We start from the raw sequence: 22,631 nt of genomic DNA, 5'->3' as shown, positions 1-22,631 counted from the left end.
ACTGTTTAGTGTGGTACATCTCAGCACTGCCTGGGAGCCTGCAATCAGGAAAATCAGAGAAGAACGTTCCGTTCCACCAAGGGCCGTGGACGGAGCAGACAGAGTCGGACGCTGGGACTCGAACCCCGCGCAAGCCCCCAGATGGAGATACGGGTTGAGCTGCTTCACGATTATTGTTCAAAAATGATCAAATGTGTGTGAAATCTTATGGGACTTAACTGCTAAGGTCATCAGTCCATAGGTTTACACACTTTTTTTTTTGGTCATCAGTCTACTGACTGGTTTGATGCAGCCCGCCCCGAATTCCTTTCCTGTGCTAACCTCTTCATCTCAGAGTAGCACTTGCAACCTACGTCCTCAATTATTTGCTTGACGTATTCCAATCTCTGTCTTCCTCTACAGTTTTTGCCCTCTACAGCTCCCTCTAGTACCATGGAAGTCATTCCCTCATGTCTTAGCAGATGTCCTATCATCCTGTCCCTTCTCCTTATCAGTGTTTTCCACATATTCCTTTCCTCTCCGATTCTGCGTAGAACCTCCTCATTCCTTACCTTATCAGTCCACCTAATTTTCAACATTTGTCTATAGCACCACATCTCAAATGCTTCGATTCTCTTCTGTACCGGTTTTCCCACAGTCCATGTTTCACTACCATACAATGCTGCACTCCAGACGTATATCCTCAGAAATTTGTTCCTCAAATTAAGGCCGGTATTCGATATTAGTAGACTTCTCTTCGCCACAAATGCCTTTTTTGCCATAGCGAGTCTGCTTTTGATGTCCTCCTTGCTCCGTCCGTCATTGGTTATTTTACTGCCTAGGTAGCAGAATTCCTTAACTTGATTGACTTCGTGACCATCCATCCTGATGTTAACTTTCTCGCTGTTCTCATTTCTACTACTTGTCATTACCTTCGTCTTTCTCCGATTTACTCTCAAACCATACTGTGTACTCATTAGAGTGTTCATTCCGTTCAGCAGATCATTTAATTCTTCTTCACTTTCACTCAGGGTAACAATGTCATCAGGGAATCGTATCATTGATATCCTTTCACCTTGTATTTTAATTCCACTCCTGAACCTTTATTTTATTTCCATCATTGCTTCCTCGATGTACAGATTGAAGAGTAGGGGCGAAAGGCTACAGCCTTGTCTTACGCCCTTCTCAATACGAGCATTTCGTTCTTGATCGTTCACTCATATTATTCCCTCTTGGTTGTTGTACATATTGTATATGACCCGTCTCTCCCTATAGCTTACCCCTACTTTTTTCAGAATCTCGAACAGCTTGCACCATTTTATATTGTCGAACGCTTTTTCCCGGTCGACAAATCTTATGAAAGTGTCTTGATTTTTCTTTAGCCTTGCTTCCATTATTAGCCGTAACGTCAGAATTGCCTCTCTCGTCGATTTACTTTTCCTAAAGCCAAACTGATCGTCACCTAGCGCATTCTCAATTTTCTTTTCCATTCTTCTGTATATTATTCTTGTAAGCAGCTTCGATGCATGAGCTGTTAAGCTGATTGTGCAATAATTCTCGCACTTGTCAGCTCTTGCCGTCTTCGGAATTGTGTGGATGATGCTTTTCCGAAAGTCAGATGGTATATCGCCAAGCTCATATATTCTACACACCAACGTGAATAGTCGTTTTGTTGCCACTTCCTCCAATGATTTTAGAAATTCTGATGGAATGTTATCTGTCCCTTCTGCCTTATTTGACCGTAAGTCCTCCAAAGCTCCTTTAAATTCCGATTCTAATACTGGATCCCCTATCTCTTCTAAATGGACTCCTGTTTCTTCTTCTATCACATCAGACAAATCTTCACCGTCATAGAGGCTTTCAATGTATTCTTTCCACCTATCTGCTCTCTCCTCTGCATTTAACAGTGGAATTCCCGTTGCACTCTTAATGTTACCACCGTTGCTTTTAATGTCACCAAAGGTTGTTTTGACTTTCCTGTATGCTGAGTCTGTCCTTCCGACAGTCATATATTTTTCAATGTCTTCACATTTTTCCTGCAGCCATTTCGTCTTAGCTTCCCTGCACTTCCTATTTATTTCATTCCTCAGCGACTTGTATTTCTGTATTCCTGATTTTCCCGGATCATGTTTGTAGTTCCTCCTTTCATCAATCAACTGAAGTATTTCTTCTTTTACCCATGGTTTCTTCGCAGCTACCTTCATTGTACCTATGTTTTCCTTCCCAACTTCCATGACGGCCCTTTTTAGAGATGTCCATTCCTCTTCAACTGTACTGCCTACTGCGCTATTCCTTATTGCTGTATCTATAGCGTTAGAGAACTTCAAACGTATCTCGTCATTCCTTAGTACTTCCGTATCCCACTTCTTTGCGTATTGATTCTTCCTGACTAATGTTTTGAACTTCAGCCTACTCTTCATCACTACTATTTCGTGATCTGAGTCTATATCTGCTGCTGGGTACGCCTTACAATCCAGTATCTGATTTCGGAATCTCTGTCTGACCATGATGTAATCTAATTGAAATCTTCCCGTATCTCCCGGCCTTTTCCAAGTATACATCCTCCTCTTGTGATTCTTGAACAGGGTATTCGCTACTACTAGATGAAACTTGTTACAGAACTCAATTAGTCTTTCTCCTCTTTCATTTCTTGTCCCAAGCCCATATTCTCCTGTAACCTTTTCTTCTACTCCTTCCCCTACAACTGCATTCCAGTCGCCCATGACTATCAGATTTTCGTCCCCCTTTACATACTGCATTACCCTTTCAATATCCTCATACGCTTTCTCTATCTGTTCATCTTCAGCTAGCGACGTCGGCATGTATACCTGAACTATTGTTGTCGGTGTTGGTCTGCTGTCGATTCTGATTAGAACAACCCGTTCACTGAACTGTTCACAGTAACACACCCTCTGCCCTATCTTCCTATTCATAACGAATCCTACACCTGTTATACCATTTTCTGCTGCTGTTGATATTACCCGATACTCATCTGACCAGAAATCCTTGTCTTCCTTCCACTTCACTTCAATGACCCCTACTATATCTAGATTGAGCCTTTGCATTTCCCTTTTCAGATTTTCTAGTTTCCCTACCACGTTCAAGCTTCTGACATTCCACGCCCCGACTCGTAGAACGTTATCCTTTCGTTGATTATTCAATCTTTTTCTCATGGTAACCTCCCCCTTGGCAGTCCCCTCCCGGAGATCCGAATGGGGGACTATTCCGGAATCTTTTGCCAATGGAGAGATCATCATGACACTTCTTCAGTTACAGGCCACATGTCCTGTGGATACACGTTACGTGTCTTTAATGCAGTGGTTTCCATTGCCTTCTGCATCCTCATGTCGTTGATCAATGCTGCTTCTTCCGCCTTTAGGGGCAATTTCCCACCCCTGGGACAAGAGAGTGACCTGAACCTCTATCCGCTCCTCCGCCCTCTTCTTCGAGCCTCAACTGTTTACATTTCTTCGTTTGATCCTGGTTGTCTCTTTTGGGACATTCCCGCGAACAACAACGTATGTGTATTTAAGTTGCTAAGATTGTAGCTGTCTTCCTGTGAAATTAAACTTAATTTATTCCCTGTTATGGAAGTGCACCAGCGGTATCATGTGTCTTGTGGCCGTTGACGTTCCAGTTACCTGCCCTGGTCGTTGACGTAATTTTATGCAGTGTATTTTCCTCGTCATGTTGTTGCTGTCCAGCGTGGCGTGTAGTTCGACAGCCGAGGTGTTGTTGGTCGGTGCGGGCGCCAATATTCTGTGCATTGTGTATTAAAATCTTGTGGTCGTTCTGCAGGTTGCGTGGAGCGGAACTGATTTGGTTGATTGATCGGTCGGCGGTCTGTCGGTTGGGTTGCCTCTAGATTAAGAAGTCGTTGGACACGCTGCCTGTCTAACCTAAATGTGCTTCAGCGTTAAAATCACAGGCTGACTCTTGGAAGCTTCTGAGCGCCGTTCCTTGTGTATTATGTAGTAATTTCCCTGTTTGGATTTTATTTATTTGGACGATGTGTGGACTTCAGCCGAGTTTTAATGCCTCTTAAGTTAATATCCTTGTCTTTCCCTTAAGGCTTAAGTTTGTTATGCTTTTGTTTTAAGATAAGGCCTTCTGCCTTTTGATTGAAACTCTTCTTATTGCCTAATATGCGGCCTCCAGCCAAGTCTCATTAAAATTAAATTGCTAAGGCCTTCAGCCTGTTTAGATCGAATATTTGCAAAATATTCTTGGGTGAAACATCCAGAAGAACCTTGTTTTTCAATTTCTTACTTAGGCCCTGTGTCTTGAATTTTGAGTGTGGCCTTCAGCCGATCTAAACTTAATCAAAGGAGGTCGATTAAAGTTTTGAGTGATTTACATCCTTGTTATAATATTGTGTATTAATGAATAAAGTTTGTATGTTGAGTGGAAGTGACAGCAACATATTTCGGCCCCTTTTCACAACCTAATCCGCTCTGTCCTGCCATCACAGGCATCACACAACGTATTCTTTGTAGACTTCGCCTTTCAACCATCTCCACATGCAACAATGCAAGGGGATAGGTTTCCGGGACGTTAGCGACCAAGAACCGCTACCATTTCTGCCGATCCATCTTTCGGCGAATGTTAGCTTTTTTGCCGCTGATTCGAGTTAGACGCATATTTTTGCGAATTATCTTTCAATCAGCGTGTGTCTGTCCGTTTTTTATTGTTTCTTGCTTCATGCTATTGTTGCTGCACCTTATTCGCTAAGTTATTTAGCTCGGCTCTGTACGTGAAATTATGCAAATACAGGGTGTTTCAGAAGTGATGGTCAATAATTCACACATGGGAAGTACAGGCCAAAAGTAGTTAAGAAGCTCCAATAAACATTGGTCCACAGATCAACCGTTGTCGAATTAGAACACATTTTCCGTTGCGGTTCATCAGTGTCTACGAACAAATGGCATGTCTAAACGTTACAGTATGTGTTCGAAATGTTGTTCATACGTCTGAATGCAACACTGAACTCGTGTCTGAAATGAGTTGTGAATCGTCTCAGGCAGTCCTGGGGAATTCTGTAAATGCTTGAAAGCTGCTTCAATCTGCAGGCGTAATTGCTCAAGACGTAGCATAGACCAGGCTTTTGACATGACCCCACACACGGAAATCCATGGGTTTTACATCGTGAGACCTCGGAGTCCATGGCACAGGCCCTCCTGTATGTATCCAATGTTGACCATACGTCCGAGTTAGAACCCGGCGCGCTCGTAAATGAAAATGTGTTGGATCACTGTGTCATGCATGAACCACACGTTCAGGCGTTGCTTCAGTGGGACATCATCATGTGCATCTGGAAGTACAGTCCCCAGAACCGCATGTCCTACTGCCCCGTTAGTGTCTGTGATAGAAAGTGTGGTCAAGTAGTGTGGTCTCTGAGCAGTCCTGCCCAGACGCTCAACGAACAATGCTGTTGATACGTGTGTTGCAATAGGACTGACATTAGCCCAAATGTCACAGTTATGGTAGTTAAAAATACCGTACAATGAAGGCTTTCACGATCGGATATTTCAGCTGCTGAGAATTCTTCCGGGTTGTATGGCCATGGTCCATGAAACTCTTCTATCCCTGACATTTCGTCCAAGGCTACGCTGGACATCTTCGGGGGTGGTCTTGGTTGTACCGAGTCCTGCTGAGTCCTGCCGAGTCCTGCCGAGTCCTGCCGAGTCTTGCCGAGTCTTGCCGAGTCTTGCCGAGTCTTGCCGAGTCTTGCCGAGTCTAGCCGAGTCTAGCTGAGTCTTGCCGAGTCTAGCCGAGTCTAGCCGAGTCTTGCCGAGTCTTGCCGAGTCTAGCCGAGTCTTGTCGAGTCTAGCCGAGTCTTGTCGAGTCTAGCCGAGTCTTGCCGAGTCTAGCCGAGTCTAGCCTAGCCGAGTCTTGCCGACAGTCGGCAAGCCTTGGATTTAACGTCAGGGATAGAAGAGTTCCATGGCCCACGGCCATACAACCTGGAAGAATTCTCAGCAGCTAAAAATACTGTCACGGGTAAATTTCGCCTCATCGGCGAACAGAGTACTGCTTACAAAAAGTCGATTCAGAGGACGCTACTGTTGCTCCCATTGTCAGAAATTCTCTCTAGGAGGGAAGCCTGCATCGTTGAGGACTTGCACTCGCTGGAGATGATGTGGATAGAATACTTGGTACGCACTGCTATGGTTCAGGACACGCTCTTGGGTAACAATTCTCCTTGTTGAAATACTAGAACGTCCGTGTGCAATGCGTAATACTCTTTCCCCAACATCAAGTGTTATGGAGGCGCTGATGTAACCGGCTAAATGTGCGCCTGTCGGGCTGTCTGCGGAGAGGAAAAGCTTCTTCATACAACTGTGCAGCCTCAAGGGCACTGCCATTCGCTTTGCCATACATGAACAAATGTATTTCGTGCATGTCAGCGTACTTTAAAAAAAATGTTCAGATGATATGTGAATTCCTAAGAGACCAAACTGCTGAGGTCATCAGTCCCTAGACTTACAAACATTTAAACTAACTTATGCTAAGAACAGCACACACACTCATCCCCGAGGCAGGACTCGAACCTCCGGTAGCAGGGGCCACGCAATCCGTGACATGGCGCCTTAAACCGCGCGGCCACTCCGCGCGGCAGCGTACTTTTCATTGGTGTGAGCCCTGTCCATGGTGCCTTCATAGTCGTAACTGATCTTGAGGCCGGTACAGCACAGTGCACGGAGGGGGGAAAGGGAAGTAGTAGCGCATGCGTGAACAGATAGTCGATACCAAACCTTGAGATACCAACATCAGTACCACGGTATCCAGGGTCGTTTACAGTTGGTTCCCAACTCGAATTAATGCGATACCTCGACAACGGTTGATTTGTGTACCCATGTTTATTGGAGCGTTTTGGCTACTTTTGGCCTGTGCCTTTCTTGTGTGAATTATTGACCTTCACTTCTGAAACACCGTTCATAGATGAGACGCATGGTGTGGCTTCGTCACGGTGTCCCCTGTGATAGGGAAGTGCTTATTCCCGCTGTGGAGGGGTGGATGTAACGTCGTGGGTGATCAGAACACACGGAACGATGGGGACTCGCTTCTGAGCTATTGTGACGCTACTCACGGGTGTCCATGCAGACGCGGTACATCAGTCTGGCCTTCCTCACGGGCTCGGGATCCTCATCGCTGTCGTTCTGCTTCAGGAAATCTGAAACAAGCAGTAAGACCCCTCCATGAGCTACTATCCAAGGAAGAATGGTAGGTAAAATAGTGTTCGTTACCAGGAGAGTTGTATGTGTCGTATACGGCGTCACGTTCTAGTTAGATTCGGTGGTAGTCGGTCATGAAGACACCATATTAAAATACTTTGAGCTGACGAAATTCGTAGTCACAGAAAAGTGTCATCTTTCAACTATCTGGGACGTTAAGTCGGCCATGTTGGAGATTATGGTACTGACACAAAACTAGTAGAGTTTGCATACACAGCGTACAAACTGTTAATCACATAAATTATTTCTTCTCACCACATACTAATCGTACAGTGATGGTGAGGCATCGTTAGAAAGGTTCTTTGACAGGCTTCTGATTAGGCTGTTGACTCTTTATACACATCTGGCTTCATACAGGGCTATTACAAATGATTGAAGCGATTTCATAAATTCCCTGTAGCTCCATTCATTGACATATGGTCACGACACACTACAGATACGTAGAAAAACTCATAAAGTTTTGTTCGGCTGAAGCCGCACTTCAGGTTTCTGCCGCCAGAGCGCTCGAGAGCGCAATGAGACGAAATGGCGACAGGAGCCGAGAAAGCGTATGTCGTGCTTGAAATGCACTCACATCAGTCAGTCATAACAGTGCAACGACACTTCAGGACGAAGTTCAACAAAGATCCACCAACTGCTAACTCCATTCGGCGATGGTATGCGCAGTTTAAAGCTTCTGGATGCCTCTGTAAGGGGAAATCAACGGGCGGCCTGCAGTGAGCGAAGAAACGGTTGAACGCGTGCGGGCAAGATTCACGCGTAGCCCGCGGAAGTCGACGAATAACGCAAGCAGGGAGCTAAACGTACCACAGCCGACGGTTTGGAAAATCTTACGGAAAAGGCTAAAGCAGAAGCCTTACCGTTTACAATTGCTACAAACCCTGACACCCGATGACAAAGGCAAACGCTTTGAATTTTCGGCGCGGTTGCAACAGCTCATGGAAGAGGATGCGTTCAGTGCGAAACTTGTTTTCAGTGATGAAGCCACATTTTTTCTTAATGGTGAAGTGAACAGACACAATGTGCGAGTCTGGGCGGTATAGAATCCTCACGCATTCGTGCAGCAAATTCGCAGTTCACCAAAAGTTAACGTGTTTTGTGCAATCTCACGGTTTAAAGTTTACGGTCCCTTTTTCTTCTGCAAATAAAACGTTACAGGACACGTGTATCTGGACATGCTGGAAAATTGCCTGATGCCACAACTGGAGACCGACAGCGCCGACTTCATCTTTCAACAGGATGGTGCTCCACCGCAGTTCCATCATGATGTTCGGCATTTCTTAAACAGGAGATTGGAAAACCGATGGCTCGGTCGTGGTGGAGATCATGATCAGCATTTCATGTCATGGCCTCCACGCTCTCCCGACTTAACCCCATGCGATTTCTTTCTGTGGGGTTATGTGAAAGATTCAGTGTTGAAACCTCCTCTACCAAGAAACGTGCCAGAACTGCGAGCTCGCATCAACGATGCTTTAGAACTCATTGATGGGGACGTGCTGCGCCGATTGTGGGAGGAACTTGATTATCGGCTTGATGTCTGCCGAATCACTAAAGGGGCACATATCGAACATTTGTGAATGCCTAAAAAAACTTTTTGAGTTTTTGTATGTGTGTGCAAAGCATTGTGAAAATATCTTAAATAATAAAGTTATTGTAGAGCTGTGAAATCGGTTCAATCATTTGTAATAACCCTGTACTTATATTTTACGAAGTACAATTATTACTCACGACTAAGAGACTGCCTTTTCGTGTTATCCTATCACAAATACCATTTTATTTGTTTTAAAATACTTATTAGCTGGATAATTTGTACATAGGATTGTCTCATATAGTAAGCTTGACCACTGCAGTAGTCAATTGTATCTCTTCCCCTATCCCTTAAAGGAAATAAAAAACCAAAAGTACACGAATATTACATTCTTACGTCAAATATCGTTTACATTTAGGTATTCAAAAATGGTTCAAATGGCTCTGAGCACTATGCGACTTAACTTCTGAGGTCATCAGTCGCCTAGAACTTAGAACTAATTAAACCTAACTAACCTAAGGACATCACACACATCCATGCCCGAGGCAGGATTCGAACATTTAGGTATTGTAATGCTTTGTAGAGAATTTTGTTGGAAGTTATACACATGGGTACACAAGTGTGTCATTAATTCACGATTATTATTTCACCTCATTCAGTTCATTTATAAAAATGGCTTCTCTTCGTTCCCACGACTACCCTTATCCCAATGACTATATTTATTCCAAATAATGTCATCATTCACAACAACAGGACTGTGAAAGTTTCGAACAAATGGTTCAAATGGCTCTGAGCACTATGGGACTTAACATCTGAGGTCATCAGTCTTCTAGAACTTGGAACTACTTAAACCTAACTAACCGAAGCACAAGATACACATCCATGCCCGAGGTAGGATTCGAACCTGCGACCGTAGCGGTCGCGCGATTCCAGACTGAAGCGCTTAGAACCGCTCGGCCACACTGGCTGGCAGTTTCGAACAGGTCTCCCGGCCTGTTATATAATGCAAAGACGAAAAGATGAGTAGTCATTGTGAAAATATGACTGACCAGCTCTTACCCATGGCTGCACTTGCAGTTATGATGAGTCGTGATGAGTAACTCACCTATTGCACGTGCAATAATGCCAGCTTCAATCACGTGTCCACCTGTTGGGGTAAGTGTAGCTCAAGATGTGCGAACTCCTCGAACTACTTCAACAGGAGCGTTGGCATCTGTACGTAGCGCAGCATGTGCATTAAGCAACTAATTTAATATTTTTTTGATATGGTGTATAGTCGTTGTTGTTGTGGTCTTCAGTCCTGAGACTGGTTTGATGCAGCTCTCCATGCTACTCTATCCTGTGCAAGCTTCTTCATCTCCCGGTACGTACTGCAGCCTACATGCTTCTGAATCTGTTTAGTGTATTCATCTCTTGGTCTCCCTTTGCGATTTTTACCCTCCACGCTGCCCTCCAGTACTAAATTTGTGATCCATTGATGCCTCACAACATGTCCTACTAACCGATCCCTTCTTCTTGTCAAGTTGTGCCACAAACTCCTCTTCTCCCCAATCCTATTCAATACTTCCTCATTAGTTACGTGATCTACCCATCTAATCTTCAGCGTTCTTCTGTAGCACCACATTTCAAAGGCTTCTATTCTCTTCTTGTCCAAACTATTTATTGTCCATGTTTCACTTCCGTACATGGCTACACTCCATACAAATATTTTCAGAAAAGACTTCCTGGCTTAAAAAGATGATGTTCCATTCCCTGTTTCCCCATCTTTACGTCGTGTTTTTATTTGACGTCTCTTCAGCGACTAGGTATTCGATAATGATAAAAGGGCGATGTGGACAACACAAACACCCAGCCCCGAATGGAAAAAAAACCCTGTTGAAGCTTTAGTTTGGTATCAGATGAGTGACGGGAACTGAAAGAAAATATGGACTTTCCAAAATTATTAAGAAGAGTTTAACTTACGAAGAAGGAAAACAAATAATTTGTAGCTTGCAGCAGCTCAAGTTTAATAATAGTTGTACACGCAATAGCGTCAGCTACCCTCACTTGTCTGCTTGTTACCCACACCTACTCTCGAATGTCATAATCAAATGCAGCCTCAGTAAAAGCCTTCGACATTCTTCATATAAAGGCACAACGTCTCTCTATTTTGTCGTACAGCATTGAAAATGACGCTGTTGTTGTGAATCTTCAAGCGTCTCAGAAGCTAAGAGACACGTGACGCTCAGCGGCTAAAATGCGATAGCCTTCTCAGTGATATCAGTATGAGAGTAGCGATTAAACACGTTGAGGACTGTACAAGCATTGAATTCAATGGTCTGAATCGTGTTATGTAGTATATACGAAACAATAAAACCATTTTCACACACACGATAAAAATCAAAAGTCAGAGAGTAAACAGCTGTTTCAAAGAGTTATTATCGTTCCATATTTGGCGTTAAATTCTTGAAAGCAATAAATATGCTACACACGTTGTGAAGTAGCTCATGTTCTCCCTGAGTGTTCAGACTATCTTCAAATTACATTTCATAAAAACGGTTCAACGGTTTAGTCGTAAAAGTGTAACAGAGTGACTCTCGCACTTATAATATTAGTATGGATTATGTTAACACAAATTTAACTACCTTACATGAAATGGAAAATGTAATAATTAAACAAAACAAAAATGCAAGAAATGCCTAGGACCTAACAGGATTAATATAGATTTGATTAAACATGGTGGATTATATGTTACGCTCAGAATTTTACTTGTTATTGATACCTGCTTCCTGAACAGTAAAATTCCAGAAGACTGGCTTACGTGTAACTGTTGTCACTGTTGAAAAGAGGGGATCACAGGAATACTTCAAATTTCAGAGGTATCAATACGTTAAAAACTATCTGCAAAGTGTTTTCAGATGTACTAAACAACAGATTAAAGTTTATTACGGCAGTGGTACTTCTAGAAGAACGAAGAGGCTTCATAACAGGAAGATCATGCAGCAATAACGTACACTGACGGAAAAGAATTAAAACAGTTAGTGCAGAGTAATGAAACTTTGGGAATGAATTTGTCTAGGTAACATATTTACGTGACTGATATTGCAACAGCACAGGTAAATGTAAAAATGGCACGATAAGCCATTGCAAATGTGGAATGCTGGTAGATTAATAACAGGTGGGTAGAGCACTTGCCCGCGAAAAGCAAACGTCCCGAGTTAGAGTCTCAGTCCGGCACACAGTTTTAATCTGCCAGGAAGCTTCATATCAGCGTACACTCCGCTGCAGACTGAAAATCTCATTCTGGAGTGTTATCCTGTTGGAAAACACATCCCTTGGAATGCTGTTCATGAATGGCGGCACAACATGTCGAATCACCAGACTGACTTAAGTGGTGTCAAGCGAGAGCTCGTTATTAGAGGGCAGGGTGGATTTCAGTTGTGTTTTCTTATGACAGCTGGATCTGCTTTGGTAGCAGCGATGGCCTGTGTGTTGGGCCTGCAACCAACCTGTCTGCGCGCCAGACACACACCTTGAGCTACCTTCTGGGGTATGACGCAGGAGCACTCTCGTGGTCATCCCACACACCCTTACTTTGCAGGTCGTTTCAGTGAGACTGGACATCGCGACATCCAAATCCACCAAAAATAAACATGAAGTGATTCTATTTAAAACTCAAATAAAAATACACTTGACGCCTTCCTAAGAGACCGTTTCCACTCCTTCCATGTAACTGTGTAACCGCAGACCAAATGTATGTTGAAAGAAATACTATCGGATATAACTGGAAGGAGAACCAGAATTGGTCGTATTTTTTTGTTTTATTGTCCGCAAAATCGATTTTCGGTCACTTAGTGATCATCCTCAGTGCTGTAATATACAATTAAAATTGGTGGGCACTGGTATCAACAAGCTTAGAGCTTAGAGCTCAGTTTATGTGATCGCTCTAAGCTTGTTGATACCAGTGCCCACCAATTTTAATTGTATTTTACAGCACTGAGGATGATCATTAAGTGACCGAAAATCGATTTTGCGGATAATAAAACAAAAAAAAAAAAAACGATCAATGCTGGTTCTCCGTCCAATTATATCCACTATTTGGTCGTGGTGCACAGAACACTCCATGGAGTCGCCAATCAATACTATCCCAGGCAATTCAGAGATATTTACCAAATAAATTAATAAGAGATGGTACTGATTCCCATCCTACACAAAACAAAGCACTGTTACAGGAGAAACTAAAAAAGAATGCCGAATTTTTCAGAACGTGGAACCCCCAAGATCGTCGAAGTTTTACAGAAGCTCGAAATTTACCGCAAACTCCAAAGCGAGATGCTTTTAACAGTTTCCACAACGTAACTCTCTCTCGAAATCTGACAGAAAGACGCAGTCAACACCTTCCCTGCGCGATAACAATGGTGTTGTTATTGATGACAAGTCCACTAAGGCAGAGCTACTAAACACGATTTATGCTTATCCATTACGGATATTTTAGAACCGTGACTGTATATTAATGTAAATAAGTTATACACAACTGCAACCAGTCACTTTTTTCACACTTTAATGTTTCGTCATGACTATAGCTTAGTGTGACCCATTTTTCTGCCATAGAACCAGCACCCAGCATTATGCTACTACCAGTAATGATGTAACTTCCCGGATCCTCCCAAAATCATCTGAAGATGAACCTGAAACGGTTCGAAAACCGGTTAATGTAATAAAGCATTATTATTGAATAAAGTGACTGGTTGCAGTTGTGTATAACTTATTTACATAAACACGATTTTCCGAAATTCCTTCATAAAAGAAAACGAAGTAAATGTTCCAGAGTTCTAATCGAGAATAACTGCCAACAAGAGTAACTTAGAAATAGATCTGGAGTCCTCTATGTAGCGAAGCAGCCCAAATCAATGAAGGACAGTCTTCGGGTCCAGACTGTATGCCAGTCTGGTTCCTATCAGAGTTTGCTGATGTAATACGACGGTTGTCCAGAAAGTAAGTTGTGATCGGTCGCGAAATGGTCACCACAGTGAAAGTCCTACGAAGCTTTGCACAGATGTGTTGGGCAGTGTCTCTAGTATGACCGTCGATCGCATCAAGACACTCTTTTCAGTTGTGACCGCACTGTGAGAGAGTAAAGGTGCCGAGAACAACGATGTCTCCCGCCAAGTAGGAGGGCCCACTGAGAGGCTTCGCCTTAATTAATGCAGCCCACCTAACACAACTGCCACACACTTCCTTCTTCTTGGCAATTCTCAGCCGCATTCTGCAGGGGCAGTGAAGATGCTCCTGCAGCCTTTTCGATGGGAAGTGTCCGATCACCCACAACACAGCCCTAATTGGCTCGTCCTGAGTATCATCTCTGTTCACATGAAACGCTGGATACGAAGACAACACTCGGGCGCAGGCTACGCGCTATACAGCAGCGTAGAGAATCATCGGAAAACACAGGCGGCTGCCTTCTATGACGATGTTGTTGGAAATTTGGTATAACGTTCTGACAAATGTCTAACTGGGAGCAGCGACTACGTAGAGAAGTATCTGGAAAGTGTAGCTAACTCTTGCAAATAAAATGTCTCTGATTTTCACTGTGGTTTCCATTTAGCGACCGATCGGAACTTACTTTCTGGACAATCCTCGTAGCTCCATACTTGGCAATCACATACAACTCCGCTCGACGAAAACTTCGTACCCAGAGAATGGAAAGCTGCACATATCACACCAGTATTCGAGAAACGCAATAGGAGTAATCCACTAAATTATAGGCCCACATCATTAACGTCGATACGCAGCAAGGTTTTTGGAACGTATGTTGTGTCCGACCATTAAGAATTTCCTAGAAGAGAGCGATCTTTCGACACAGCAAACGGAGGTTCAGAGGATATTGTTCTTGTGAAACAGAAATGGTCCTGTATTCACATGAAGTAATGACTGCTGTCGACGGGGGATCTCACACACATTTCATATTTCTAGATTTACAGGAGGCTTTTGGCACTGTTACTCACAAGCAGCTTTTAATCAAATTGCATGCTTATGGAGTATCGTCTCAGTTGTGAGTTGGATTTGTGATTTTGTGTCAGAAAGTTACAGTTCATGATAAATGATAAAAAGTCATTGGGAAAAACAGAAATGATATCTGGCGTTCTCCAAGGATGTGTTATAGTTTCGCATCTATGTAAACGATTTAAGACACAATCTGAACAGCTCTCTTTGATAGTTTGCAGATGATACTTTCATTTACCGTCTTAATGTAATCAGATTATGAAAACCAGCTACAAAATGATTTAGATAAGAAACCTGCATGATGCGAAAATTGAAAATAGACACTAAATAATGAAAAGCATGAAGTAATCTAAACGAATACTAAAAGGAATCCTTTGAAATTCGGTAACACGTAAAATCATTGAAGCGGCGAGAATGATATAGCCCAAAGCCACACTTTTCTCAAAATGCGTTTTTTGTGTTAGTTCTATTTCCTCAACAGAGGAAGCTACTGCGTAAATATTTCAACTTGTTGTTCTCATACTGTGAGGAAGCAGTCTTTTTCGCTTCTGAAACAACCCAAAGCCACAGTACAATATCGCTTCCAAACAAGAGGCTACTTCCATGCATAAGCGAAAAAGAAGATTCAGATACAGAAACAGTTAGTTCTGAAGACGATTTTTCGTCCAGTGGCAGCAGTTATTGCCACTCTCATGAATTTTCATCCGAAAATGACATGGTAAGTCTAAAATACTTACTTTTTAAACATTTAAAACATTGAGGCTTAGGTCTGTATTAATGTGAAATATTATTGGGTGATGATAACAGTTATATACTCGCTAATTAAAATATGTACATGTGAATCATGAACAAATTCTACTTGTCCTATTAATTACTGCATTATTGGTAATAATTTAAATATTATAAGCCTATTTGTATAATATATTAACGTTTGGTATATGTGTTAAAGTGGCTTTGGTCTTTCTCATTCTCAATACTTTATTTGGCTTAGGATGCTGATGAATGTGAAAGGTCTCCTGAAGTATCACCTGCTAAAGAACCTAAAGGCAGAAAAAATAGGAGAAATATGAGCAATTGGAAAAAGGAAAAATGTAAACGTCGTAGAAGTTGTGGCAGACAGTACATATGTGATAAAAGAGGACAAATTGTTGGTGCTCTAAAATGTGTGTGAAATCTTACGGGACTTAACTGCTAAGGTCATCAGTCCCTAAGCTTACACAGTACTTAATCTAAATTATCCTAAGGACCAACACACACACCCATGCCCGAGGGAGGACTCGAACCTCCGCTGGGACCAGCCGCACAGTCCATGACTGCAACGCCTTAGACCGCTCGGCTAATCCCGGGAGGCTGTCGGTGCTAAAATTCTTGTTCCTGGATGTAAATGTAAAAGCAAGTGTTGGGGCAAAATTCATGAATGAGTAGAGCAGATATATTTTTGGTATATGGGTAATTTCATTTGCTAAAATAATTACCTTCTAAGCAATATTAAGATGCAACAAGTGCAAAGGAGGTAACTATGATTACTGATAATTTGAAATTGTTTTTTATATCATGTAATTTTTATAAATAAAATATTATTATTTTGATTAATAAATTTCACTTTTTAAGCTACCCAATGAAAAGGAAAAGCACAATTTCACGGCGAATGGTCACTTTTTTGTACCAGGTTAAGGTTAATGGCTATAATATTTTGGTATGCAGAGAAGCATTTTTAAGTGTGCATGGGCTCCAGAACAATCAAGGACGTCTTAAGAACTTACAAAAATACTTGCGTGAGGGACACTCCACTTCTTCAAAAGATAGAAGAGGTATTTAACGATTAAGTTAATGTCGCTTCCAAGAAAAACCATAAATTTGTTCTGTTGTGCTTATTTATCCAGTGTTTTTCTTTGCATATCATATTCAGACACAAATTCACTAAATTTGTCTGACCTGGGCATTTACCTTTAAAATCACTTTTTCTTTTTCTTTGTTTCCAGGAAAAAAAGGGAACCCATCAAGGAAAATTTCACAAGAAGCAGTTCAGACAGTTCACAATTTCATTAATAATATACCTAAGTATGCCAGTCACTACAGCCGCTCACAGAACCCCAATAAAGTGTACTACGACCATGACATGTCCATTTCTTCATTATATCAAGAAAATTATTTGAAATATTGTGAAGAAAATAATGCACCACAAGTAAAAGTTTCGATATTTCAAGGTATATTTAACCAAGATTTTAATATTGGTTTTAAATTGCCTCGTTCAGACACATGTCATGTTTGTGACGAATTTCAAATTCAAATAAAAAATGCACAGTTGACCAACTCTGAAGATATTATAAGAAGATTAAAAATTGAAAGGGACCTTCATCATGCCAAAGCATCTGCTGGACAAAATATGATTACACAGCTTTCCAAATTAGCTAGGGAAAGTAAGATATCCTTTGATTTACAACAAACCTTTTCAACACCCTTACATCTGTGCCTGCATTCTATAAGAGGAAGTTGTGGACTTACAATTTTGGTATTCATGATTGCCGGTCTGAAAAGGGACATATGTTCGTGTGGAGTGAAGATGAAGCAAAGCGTGGATCTGATGAGATAGGAAGCTGTCTGATAAAATTCTTAGAAATACAAAATTCTCAGGCAAACATTCTTCACATTATTACTGATAATTGCAGAGGCCAAGGCAAAAACTGGGCAATTGTTGCTCTAGAGAGATCACTAGTGCGTTCAGTAAAATTTAAAGCCATTGAACATTGCTTTCCACAAGATGGACACACTCGACTGCCCTGTGACCGAGATTTCGGTCGAATTGAGAAGCACGTTAAGAACAGAAACCCCACTGTGTACACCCTTCACGACTGAGTTACAGTCATTAAAGAATCGTGCAAGAATAAGCCATTTTGAGTCGTTAAAATGAAGCAAGCAGACTTTATAGATCTGACACCGCTGCAGATAAATATTGTAAAAAAGGACAAACATGATGATGGATCTCAAGTCCGATTTTCTGAAACGAAAACTTTTCGTTTTGATGAAGGTTCAAAAAAAAAAAATGGTTCAAATGGCTCTGAGCACTATGGGACTTAACATCTGAGGTCATCAGTCCCCTAGAACTTAGAACTATTAAACCTAACTAACCTAAGGACATCACACACATCCATGCCCTAGGCAGGATCGCGGTTCCAGACTGTAGCGCCTACAACCGCTTGGCCACCACGGCCGGCGTTTTGATGAAGGAATCCCATCACATTTAAAAGTGAAGTATCAGTACACTGAATTTGAAGAATTCAGAAAATTCACTAAAAAAGGAAGAGCACATCAGGAGAGTAATCCGTTCCAGCTCTCAAGGAAATACTTAAAGCCGATTCCAACATGTGACAAAAAACGCAAAGATGTTATGTCATTAATGCCATACATACCAGATGTTTCGAAGGGATACTTCAACAGTCTGAGTGAATCAAAGGAACAAAGTGATGAAAGAGGTGATAGATAATGGCTATATTGTGTGAAACACTGTAGTGACTATCATTGTAAGATATGTTGTATATTGATGCACAAATTTTTGTAAACTTTGTGTAAAGTTAGTATGAGACAGGCCAAAGCCCAATGCTGTGTCACCCAGGGATAAAATATTTTTTTATTAACAATGTTTAACTTTATTCACAATACTACTATGCAAAAATATATTTTAACAAATTCGAGAAATAAACTAGTTTTGTCAAAAAACCCGAAAAGTTGAAATATGATTTATGGATTTATTCGAAGTTTTAAAACCCTCCCCTGAAAAATTTACATTTTGTGGCTTTGGATTATACCATTCTCAACCCTTCATGTAAATTTCAAGTCAGCCGATCCGTTTAAATACCTAGGTGTTACAAAAAGGAACAGCTTAAATTAGAACGATCAGTTAGAAAATGTTGTGGGGAAGGCAAAATTAAGACTGCGTTTTGTTCGCAGAACACTTAGAGATGTTAAGGTCTACTAAGGAGACAGCCTACACTGCTCTTGTCCACCCCGTCTGGATTTCTACCGCGCAGTATGGGATCCGTACTAGATTGGATGGACGAAGCATATCGACAAATTTCTAAGAAAGGCAGCTCGTTCTGTATTATTGCGAAATAGGGGACAGGGTGTCACGGATATAATCGCCAGCTGAGGTGACAATAATTGAAGCAAGAGTGATCAAGCCATCAAGTAAATAATAGTGAAATTGTCAACTTTGACTGTCTTCCGTCGTATTAATAACAACAAAAAATATTTTCTTTGCAGCGAGATCTCTTCACGAAATATCGTTAGGCAGCTCTTAGTTCAGTTAAGGACTTACTAAATTTATTATGAACAACCAAACTAAATTTGAGAATAACAGAGATACACGCAAGTTCCACACTAGAAAGAACAACTTTTGTACAGAAACGTTTCAAATACGCAGTCATAAACTCTTTATTAATCTACCCATCAAATAATTTTTTTTTTTGCTCTAATCACTATGGGACTTAACATTTGAGGTCATCAGTCCCCTATTCTTATGACTACTTAAACCTAACTAAACTAAGGACATCACACACATCCATGCTGGAGGCAGGATTCGAACCTGCGACTGTAGCAGCTGCACCGTTCCAGACTGAAGCGCCTAGAACCGCTCGCTCATAACGGCCGGCTGTGAAATAAAATGTCTTAGAGATTGTAGAATTGTTCGCAAACCTAGATTAAAGCTGTTTCTCTTTCACTCCCCGTTCTGCACCATAGTGGAAAATACAACAAATGATCAGCGTGTAATCATTATTATCTATTTTGTTATTTTTAGTTCTATATATAAGGGTCGAGAAACAGATGACAGGCCGGCCGGTGTGGCCGAGCGGTTCTAGGCTCTTCAGTCTGGAACCGCGCGACCGCTACGGTCGCAGGTTCGAATCCTGCCTCGGGCATGGATGTGTGTGATGTCCTTAGGTTAGTTAGGTTTTAGTTCTAAGTTCTAGGGGACTGATGGCCTCAGATGTTGAGTCCCATAGTCCTCAGAGCCATTTGAACCAGCCAAACAGATGACAGTTATGAGAGTCGAAGGGATGAAAGGGAAGAAGTGGTTGGGAAAGGAGTGAGACAGAGTTGCAGCCCATCCATGACGTAATTCAATCTGTACATTGAGCAGCAGTAAAGAAAACCAAAGAAAAATGTGGAGCAGAAATTAAAGTCCGGGGAGAAGAAACAAAACCTTCGAAGTTCGCCCATGACGTGGTAATTATGTCAGAGACAGCAAAGGACTTGGAAGAGCTGTTGAAAGAAGCGGGTTGTCTGTTGAAAGGAGATTGTAAGATGAACATAGGCAAAGCAAAACAAGGACAATGGAATGTAGTGGAATTAAATCAGGCGATGATGAGGGAAATGGATTAGGAAACGAGACCAATAAAGTAGTAGATCTGTTTTAGTATTACGCCATTAAAGTAACTGATGTTAGCCGAGGTAGAGGCGATATAAAATGTAGACTGGCAATGTCACAAAGATCGTTTCTGAAGAAGAGAAATCTGCTAACATCGAGTTTAGATATAAGTGTTAGGAAGCTTTTTCTGAAAGTATTCGTATGGAGTTCAGCCATATATAGAAGTGAAACGTGGGCGATAAACAGCTCAGACAAGAAGAAAATAAAAACATTTCAAATGTGGTACTACAGAAGAATTTTAAAGACTAGATGCGTATGTGACATAACTAATGAAACTGAGGAGAAAAGAAATTTATAACATAATTCGATTAAAAGAAGGGATCGGTTGATACGACACATTCGGAGACATCTACATATACGTGATTACTCTGCTATTCACAATAAAGTGCTGGCAGAGGGTTCAATGAACCACCTTTATACTGTCTCTCTACCGTTCCACTCTCGAACGGCGCGCGAGAAAACGTGCACTTAAATATTTCTGTGCGAGCCCTTATTTCTCTTATTGTATCGTGATGATAATTTCTCCCTATGTAGGTGGGTGCCAACAGAATGTTTTCGGAATCAGAGGAGGAAACTGGTGATTGAAATTTCATGAGAAGATCCCGCCGCACCGAAAAACTCCTTTGTTTTAATGATTGCCACTCCAATTCACGTATCATGTCTCTGACACTATCTCCCCTATTTCGCGATAATACAAACCGAGCTGCCCTCCTTTGTACTTTTTCGATGTCATCCGTCAGTCCCACCTGATGCGGATCCCACAGCGCACAGCAGTACTCCAGAATAGGACTGACAAGCGTGGTGTAAGCACTCTCTTTAGTAGACCTGTTGCACCTTCTAGGTGTTCTACCAATGAATCGTAGTCTTTGGTTTGCTCTACTCAGAATATTATCCTTGTGCTCGTTCCATTTTAGGTTATTTGTAATTGTAATCCCTAAGTATTTAGTTGAATTTACAGATCTGTGTGACTTATCGCGTAATCGAAATTTAGCTGACTTCTTTTAGTACTCATGTGAATAACTTCACACTTTTCCTTATTCAGGGTCAATTGTCAGTTTTCGCACCATACAGATATCTTATCTAAATCATTTTGCAAGTCGTTTTGATCGTCTGATGACTTTACAAGACGGTAAATGACAGTATCATCTGGAAACAATCTAAGACGGCTACTCGGATTGTCTCCTATGTCGTTAATATAGATCAGGAACAATAGAGGGCGTATAGCACTTCCTTGGGGAACGCAGGATATTACTCCTGTTTTAGTCGATGACTTTCCGTCTATTAGTACGAACTGTGACCTTTCTGACAGGAAATCACGAATCCAGTCGCACAACTGAGGCGATACTCCGTATGCACGCAGTTTTGTTAGAAGACGCTTTTGAGGAAAGGTGTCTAAAGCCTTCTAGAAATCTAAAAATATGGAATCAATTTGACAAGGGAACACCAATTTAACATTTGGAGTGAAGTATAGGGGGTAAAAATAGTAGAGGAAGACTTACAGATAAGTACAGCAAACAGGTTCAGAGGGATGTAGGCTGCAGTAGTTACTCGGAGATGAAGAGGCCTGCGCAAGTTAGAATAGCATGGAGACCTGCATCTTCGGACTGAAAACCACAACAAAACAAGCGTTCTTTGTGTTTCTGTTGTCACGTCCCACATCATCTGTCGTGGTCTTGATGCACGGAGCAAGCTACTACCTTACTAGCTACTACTACCAGAAGTGGTGAGAATAATCGTGAACCCGCGCGGGATTAGCCGAGCGGTCTCAGGCGCTGCAGTCATGGACTGTGCGGCTGGTCCCAGTGGAGGTTCGAGTCCTCCCTCGAGCATAGGTGTGTGTGTGTTTGTCCTTAGGATAATTTAGGTTAAGTAGTGTGTAAAAGCATCATCCACACAATTCCGAAGACGGCAAGAGCTGACAAGTGCGAGAATTATCGCACAATCAGCTTAACAGCTTATGCATCGAAGCTGCTTGCAAGGATAATATACAGAAGAATGGAAAAGAAAATTGAGAATGTGCTAGGTGACGATCAGTTTGGCTTTAGGAAAAGTAAAGGGACGAGACAGGCAATTCTGACGTTACGGCTAATAATGGAAGCAAGGCTAAAGAAAAATCAAGACACTTTCATAGGATTTGTCGACCTGGAAAAAGCGTTCGACAATATAAAATGGTGCAAGCTGTTCGAGATTCTGAAAAAAGTAGGGGCAAGCTATTGGGAGAGACGGGTCATATACAATATGTACAACAACCAAGAGGGAATAATAAGAGTGGACGATCAAGAACGAAGTGCTCGTATTAAGAAGGGTGTAAGACAAGGCTGTAGCCTTTCGCCCCTACTCTTCAATCTGTACATCGGGGAAGCAGTGATGGAAATAAAAGAAAGGTTCAGGAGTGGAATTAAAATACAAGGTGAAAGGATATCAATGATACGATTCGCTGATGAGATTGCTATCCTGAGCGAAAGTGAAGAAGAATTAAATG

The 22,631-nt window shown here is 41.8% G+C and overlaps 1 protein-coding gene across 1 annotated transcript in view; it reads right to left on the bottom strand.

Annotated features, from left to right (window-relative positions):
- The window catches only part of LOC126106257 (endothelin-converting enzyme homolog), a 593,945-nt gene that overhangs the window by 364,477 nt on the left and 206,837 nt on the right, over positions 1–22,631 (bottom strand). The window contains exon 6 of the mRNA XM_049912482.1: positions 7,070–7,153. Coding sequence (XP_049768439.1) covers positions 7,070–7,153 — 84 coding nt within the window. The remainder of the gene's footprint in view (positions 1–7,069; positions 7,154–22,631) is intronic.

This window comes from Schistocerca cancellata, chromosome 10 (assembly GCF_023864275.1).
Source record: "Schistocerca cancellata isolate TAMUIC-IGC-003103 chromosome 10, iqSchCanc2.1, whole genome shotgun sequence".
Taxonomy (NCBI): Eukaryota; Metazoa; Arthropoda; class Insecta; order Orthoptera; family Acrididae; genus Schistocerca; species Schistocerca cancellata.
The sequence above is the reverse complement of the archived record's forward strand: the minus strand, read 5'-3'. Positions and strand labels throughout refer to the sequence as shown.